General features: G+C 37.0%; 1 protein-coding gene across 2 annotated transcripts; it reads left to right on the top strand.

Annotated features, from left to right (window-relative positions):
• Positions 1-962: 962 nt before the first annotated feature.
• Positions 963-3205, top strand: LOC121975080 (probable xyloglucan endotransglucosylase/hydrolase protein 33). 2 transcript variants are annotated; one of them, XM_042526470.1, is made up of 4 exons: positions 963-1350; positions 1443-1543; positions 2284-2459; positions 2568-3205. In XM_042526470.1, exons 1-4 carry the CDS (start codon positions 1119-1121, stop codon positions 2974-2976), a joined length of 918 nt encoding a protein of 305 aa, XP_042382404.1. In that variant the 5' UTR covers positions 963-1118; the 3' UTR covers positions 2977-3205. The 2 variants fall into 2 exon arrangements, with proteins under 2 accessions (XP_042382404.1, XP_042382402.1); XM_042526468.1 differs by having other exon boundaries at positions 968-1350; positions 2284-2492.
• The last annotated feature ends 3873 nt before the right edge of the window (positions 3206-7078 follow it).

The following is a 7078-nucleotide window of genomic DNA, read 5'->3' as shown; positions in this document are numbered from 1 at the left end:
ATGACAAGGTCCAAGATTAAGAGAACGAAGCAAGCTTTGGATGGTTTAATAATGGGGCTCAAGGAAAAGGAGGATCAATGCACAATGGAGGCAACAACTAAATGGATCACATTCTTTCAATTTAATACCAAATGATAAAGAAACCTTGTAATGGATCGCCTTGAAATTCAGCTTGGGGAAGGGTATTGATGTCACACTCAAGCAAGATGAGAAGGAGAGTGATAAGTCATGGGGTTTGATTGTCACAAGTTGCCTTGATAAGATCAGAATTAGTTCTTTGCCTAAGAACTAGAAGGAAGCTCTCATGAAAGAGAAACTCAAATTTTCATTCAAAACTTACTTGATTTGTCATACAAGAGTTCTTCTATTTAACATCGCCTAAGATTCACTATGCACTAATTATGTAATAAATATCATACTTGCATGCATGGTATTTATTATCCACTAATCCTTAATATTAGTTTAATGCAACTATGTATGCATGGTATTTTTTATACTAACTTAGGAATTCTTAAGAATGCATTAAAACTCCATAAAGGACATCAAAAGTCATTTTAAAAAAAACCCTCCAATAAATATATATGAAAATGATCGTTATATATTGTTGAATTTCATTTTCAAATTAAAAGAATGTGATCCTAAATTCAGTGCGTTTTTTTGTCCATCCTAAATTTTGGGTGCATCTGGGCCAATTATCGAATTTAGAACTGAAAATAATTTAAGTGCGTAATATTTTAAAAAGAAATCGTTTAACCAATGAATCTCCAGCTGCGCACGGCGCGGATAACCGTCCAATTAAAATTTAATTAAATTATGCGATAAATAAACAATACTTTGCTGTGCCTCTTGTTTTATTATCGACAATTGCCGTCCCATCCAAAGCCGATTGGTTTCCCAAGGATTTTAAACAGTTGGATACTTAAAATCAAATGCGGTGAGTCATTTTTATCGCGTTTATTACGACGACAAATTATCTCTTGCCATTGCAAATTTTTTCCTGAAATCTCGTGCACTTATGTCCTGATCAACACCCATACTCCGATCTCTTTAAATATTAGAGATGAGAGGAGAGGCGAGGAGCATACCAACCATTTGTCCGGCCTCTCACTATCGACAAGATGCTCTCCATTACCCACACGGCGTTGTACGTTGCCTTCAGCCTCATCTCCTTGGTAACCGTTGCCTCGTCCATGCGCCACAACTCACCGATCCCTCCGCCGACTACCAGCCTGACTGACCGCTTCCCCCACCTCGGCTTCGATGCCGCATTCACCTACCTTTTCGGTGGCAAGAACATAAAGAAGATCAACGACGGCTCATGTGTCAGTATCACGCTTGACAATTCTTCTGGTACCTACATGATGTAGGACTGTTATCTTATAGAACCCCTGATCGATCACTGGTTATCTTACTGGGATTGGATTTTCTTAATATTGCAATAGGATGTGGATTCAAGTCAAAAGAAATCTATTACTATGGCTTCTTCAGCGCGGCCATCAAACTGCCATCGGATTACTCTGCAGGAGTCGTGGTGGCATTCTATGTAAGTGACCTCTTCTCTGTTCAAACATGAACAAGTAGAGGTACAAACTTTACTTCTTCAGCGCATTATTCAGTATGTTACCTGTATTTTTAAATGTAGCAAATTTTCTCTCTCTGCTCTTAGTTTAAGAGTTTGCTACAAAATTAGAGATAATGAAATTAATGGGCTTGCATGGCAAGGGCGGAGCCACACGGTAGATCTAGCCGGCCTGTAGCCGGGGCTCCACAATCTTGAAAAGGAGGAGAAATGAAGATCTGTATATGCAGTATGGGATCTTCTGGAAACGTAACTTTTATTTGCTATTAGCCTGGTAGATCTGCCCCCCCCGGCTCCGCCATTGTTGAATGGAACTTGACAAGTAAAAAACAAATAAAACTTCCTAGAAAATAAATGGTAGATTAAAAATTCTAGAGCCAAATTGTATAATTAGACATCATTACTTTAGTGCTGTCAGTGGCAAAAGTTGCTGTTTCTCTGGGGAACAATTGCAGCTGTCAAATGTCAATTCTTTAAAAACGTTTGGCGTACCAACCTCTACAATTTCATTCACCATCATTGCCAGCTTGGACTGCTCTGAACTTGTCTGTGATCTGTACCTTGCAATTACCATTCGGCATTAAACACTGGACTTCATGAAGTGCTGGATGTATAATGAATATAGCCATTCCGACACAACTGAATGATATTTACCATACTGTAAAATTAGGTTTTATTGATTAACCTGTTTTGGTGCCTTAAAGGTATCTAATTCACAAGTCTACCCGCATAACCATGATGAGATCGATTTCGAGTTTTTGGGCCATGAGAAGAGGAAGGACTGGGCACTGCAGACTAATATCTATGGCAACGGCAGTACAATGACTGGCCGCGAGGAGAAGTTCTACTTGTGGTTCGACCCGACTATAGATTTCCACGAGTATAGCATTGTTTGGAACCAGTATCACATAGTGTGAGACTTCTAGTCTCACATTTTGCTGCTCTATTAAAGAGTTTTCAACTATATGATTCATTCAATTCCATGCAGATTCCTGGTGGACAACATCCCAGTTAGAGAGGTGAGCCACAATGAGGCCATGTCGAGAGCTTATCCCTCGAAGCCCATGTCAGTTTATGCGACAATCTGGGACGGCTCAGATTGGGCTACTCATGGAGGGAAGAAGCCTGTGAACTACAAAGTTGGACCTTTTGTTGCATGGTTTAAAGATCTTGAGATGGCTGGTTGTGCATGGAATCAAACTAGCCCAGCTGCTTCGTGCAGCAAGAGAGGAAGTCTGAGTCGTGATCCGGTGGAGGGGAACGAATTCATGAAGCTATCAGAACAACAACAGAGGGGAATGCAGTGGGCAAGGAGCAAGTTCATGTTCTATTCATACTGCAATGACTTGAAAAGGTTCCCAGTGTTACCAATGGAGTGCAGAGGGGGAAAAGTTTGACATGAAAGTTGAGCAAGTTGATGTTCTATTCATACTGCAATAATTAGTTTCGCTTTATTTCTTTATTTTTGATTTAAGGTTTAAGTGAAGATTCTATTTGGCAAAAATTGGAAGAACAATATCTAATGGCTACTAGCCACTGGTGCACACTAGGTGCACTTGCCTCCAATGTGTATTTTTATATATGCCTATCACATTCCATAAATATGATCTAAATAATCTTGCACAAGTTTTAAACAGCCTCTAAAAAATTATTTGAAATGATGGTCTTAAGGGCTATCTATTTATTAACATTGTCGTGTCTTATATAACTAAAGTATCTAGGGAGTTTACTAGATCAAATTATACCAACCTAATATTACATTATCAAGATCAAACCCCCTTTGTGTAGAACCAGGAAAGGGAATAGTGTTGGCCCTGGGACGAGTTGACGGGGGCGCTAGGGGCGAACATATTTACCTTCTTGCCACTAGGAAAGGCAATAGGGTCCCTTATGTACTAGTCACTATTCCAAAGGCTAGTAGCCGCCCGTGATTTACCTCCTCCGTGCTGACCCTGGGACGGACTGGCGGGAGCGCTGGGGGTGAGTGTATTCGCCTTTTGCCACCAGGAAAGACAATAGGGGATTGAATATTATAGGATCGAACTCAACGCTAAGGGATAAATAACGTTACAAATTTTATGAGCTAAAATAACTTGAAAATAACAATCAAATGAACATAATAGCATTGAGAAAATGATTTAATTAGCACATATTTTATCAAGTAAGACAAGATAATAATATAAACATACAAGAATGTTTCAGCATTTTATCAATCTGAATATAAATTAACACGCAAGGCAATTAAACTAAGGTGATACTTATTTCTTAATTTATCCTTTCCAAAAAACCTCTAGAAAGGTGATGAAACTTTATAGAAAAAAAATCTAAAAATTAAGCCTAAATAAAAAAAATATGACAACACAAGAAATAATGAAAAGTTATGCTAGGTGTTATTGATCAAAATTGAAGCACGAGGTCATAACGTATTGCAACACAAAAGGCATGAGAGGACTAGAGAACGAGCACAAGAATGAGTGTGATGAGTGAATTGAGATGTTTGAGTGATATGCCTCGAGACCCTTTATATATCTTCTAGAGTACATGACCTTGACTCTTTATAGAAGACCATATGAGAATGTCATGAGACAATCGTCTTAAATATTTTATCAATTAATTAATACATAAATTTATTATTTGGTGTACATTTTCAGTGTATATGATTTGACTAATGAAGTCCATAATATAATATATAGTATGAGAGAAATTATGATTAGATCATAATAGTGAGTATCTCATCATGTGCAATTATGTATGTATTAAAATATTTTCTAGTTATTTAATTGATGAGATTGGACATCATCAATTCTGTAACAATAACATATGTTATGCTCCTTGGTTTATCCAAATAGTTGGTCCTCACTGCCTAGAGACATTGTGATATTGAGAGTTAACATATGGATGCTGGTTAAGGGTAAGTAGTTCATTGGTTATGAGACTTCAAGTGATGTCTTACATGTCGATAAAGATCTCATTGGAGCTCAAGTATACGTTTCCTTAGACTTGAGGTATTTAAGTCATCTTGATCATGGAAACTTATACTTTAACATCTTGACAATCATCTCCTAGGAGGTGTACATTTGAGATAATTGGGTATATGTTAATATACCGGAATGTGTTTTAATAGACATAAAGGATTCACCACTCCTTTTATAAGGAGATATATATCCTATGTTCTCGTGTCAGGATTATTACTCATGCCTCTTCCAATAGATACACGGGCAGGTCGTGCCTTGAGGCATAGTCATGCCTCTCCCTTTAGAGTTCCATACAACAGGGTCATGTTAGTCTTTAGGTCTGAACACATGGTTGTGTCGTGCCTAGAGGCACAACCGTGTCCCCTCCACTCAACGAGTTGTTAGTCTGAGCCCTTAGAGGTATTTATGAGGTGATTAACAAGGAAACTTTTATATCATATTTCATTAATAAAAGGTCAAGTTTATAGATATTATATTTACTTCAGATCTATGCTAGATGAATAAGTATAATAATTTCCTAAGGTAGAAGGTTATAGTTTATAACATATCAATTAGTTGAATATATATAAGGGCAATATTAATACTTTGAGACTAGCATGTACATTAATTGATGATTTAATCTCATAAGTGATAGATATAAGATATTAAGTTGACACATATGTATATATTAAAGAATATGTACTGAATTAACTCACAATGTGAATATTTCATGGATCGTTATATGAGTATAATAAATATTTTTATAGTGACTATTGATAAGAGGATGACACGGTCTATGCCTCATGTCATCAATCTAGATATCGAAGATAGAAAAATCAAGTTATACATGATAATAGACACAGAAAGGTTAGGTCAGATCTCAATATTTTCGTCACTTGAGTAGCAATGGTGCATTGATAGATGTCACTCATTGCTTATATATCTAAAATATTATTTTAAAGGAATTGCCAATGTTACAAAACATATTGAGTCACACACATAGAGAATATATTGATTTAAAGATAGGTTTATTTTAGTTTGACTAAAATACTATGAACTTTAAGATTAGAGGGTTAATCCAAATGAATTCAGATTAGACACATTGGATTAATGAGTTTGACTCATTGACTTATTGGGTTAATAGTTAATCCAATATATTAACATCCAACCCATTAAAGAAGAATAATGGTGATTAATGGAGATTAATGAGCATTGAGAAGAAGACAAAAAGACTTCTCTTTGGTATTTCATGGATGAATACCAAAAACTGAAGTAACTTTTTGGTGAAGTAACCTTTTCATGATTGTCATCTTTTTAGTTTTTAATCTTCTTCCACTTCTTCTCTTGGCCAAAATAACCTTGTGCAGTTGCTAACACAACGAAGGTTGTTCTTCTCTGAAAACTGAGTTTGTGAGATGAATGAAGAACATGTTCGTGTGGATACTGAAGAGGCACGACCATTCTAATCGTGTTGAGATCTACTGAAGTAAAGTTGTTGTCAAAATTGTTCCGTTCATACAACAAAGCTAACAACTCGATTAAACTTTGTATACTATGTTTGCATGGATCTCTAGAGAAATCAGTTTTTTCACTGCATATATTTATTAATTTTCATAAAAAGATCCCTACATTGGTATTAGATGTTGGTGCAGTGGGACCGACAAGAGGGGGTGAATTGCCTGCAAAATAAAAGAGTATACCCTCCTCAAGACTTTCAACTCAAAAACTAGCAACAGTTATAATATAAAAACTAAATAACAGAAAAAGAAGAGGAGACAAGGATTTAACTTGGTTACAACCCAGGGGGATGTTAATCTAAGGTAGTCGAATAGCTTTAGTAGAAAATCTCCTTCACTGTAGGCAGAGAAGCATTTTTTACACACTAAGAATGCTTACAAGTTGCTAGGAATTGATTGTAGAGTTGAATTACTTAATTTCCTAGCTCCAGGGGCCTCTATATAACTCCTAAAAATCTTATCCCGAGTGTTGAAGGCGCCTCCAAGAGGATTGAGGGCACCTCCAAGCAGTTTGACCGGATAAATCTCTATCCGATTGCAAACGGTCAGAAAACTGGGTTTGAGGCGCCTCCAATGCCCTTCAAGGCGCCTCGGACTAGTTTGAGGCGCCTTCAAGGTGATGGAGGTGTAACGACCCACCTCCTACTAACTGGGATGTGAGGCCGATCGTTACATTATGCTGTGCTAACTATTCCATGACCATCATTAAATCTAAGTGCGGAAGCTGTACTAATTAAAATTTTGCTAAACTATCATCATTTCTTGGTTCTACATGTGCTAAGGGGTGTAATCTAAACTATTCATGACATATATTACATCCCTTAGCACATGTAGAACCAAGAAATGATGATAGTTTAACAAAATTTTAATTAGTACAGCTTCCGCACTTAGATTTAATGATGGTCATGGAATAGTTAGCACAGCATATTGAGTTAGTAGGAGGCGGGTCGTTACAGAGTGGTATCAGAGCAGTTTTCATACTTCCTACACACACATCAGCATTGAACCTGCAGCTTCCAAGTAAGAAC

The sequence above is a fragment of the Zingiber officinale genome, chromosome 4B, assembly GCF_018446385.1.
Source record: "Zingiber officinale cultivar Zhangliang chromosome 4B, Zo_v1.1, whole genome shotgun sequence".
NCBI classification, from domain to species: domain Eukaryota; kingdom Viridiplantae; phylum Streptophyta; class Magnoliopsida; order Zingiberales; family Zingiberaceae; genus Zingiber; species Zingiber officinale.
The sequence above is the reverse complement of the archived record's forward strand: the minus strand, read 5'-3'. Positions and strand labels throughout refer to the sequence as shown.

Bases quoted from the DNA above. Each gene is read 5' to 3' on its own strand.
- LOC121975080 (XM_042526468.1), top strand. From the start codon at position 1,119: ATGCTCTCCATTACCCACACGGCGTTGTACGTTGCCTTCAGCCTCATC. The intron at 1,351-1,442 runs GTACCTACATGA...ATATTGCAATAG, and splicing joins CACGCTTGACAATTCTTCTG to GATGTGGATTCAAGTCAAAA. The intron at 2,493-2,567 runs GTGAGACTTCTA...AATTCCATGCAG, and splicing joins TGGAACCAGTATCACATAGT to ATTCCTGGTGGACAACATCC.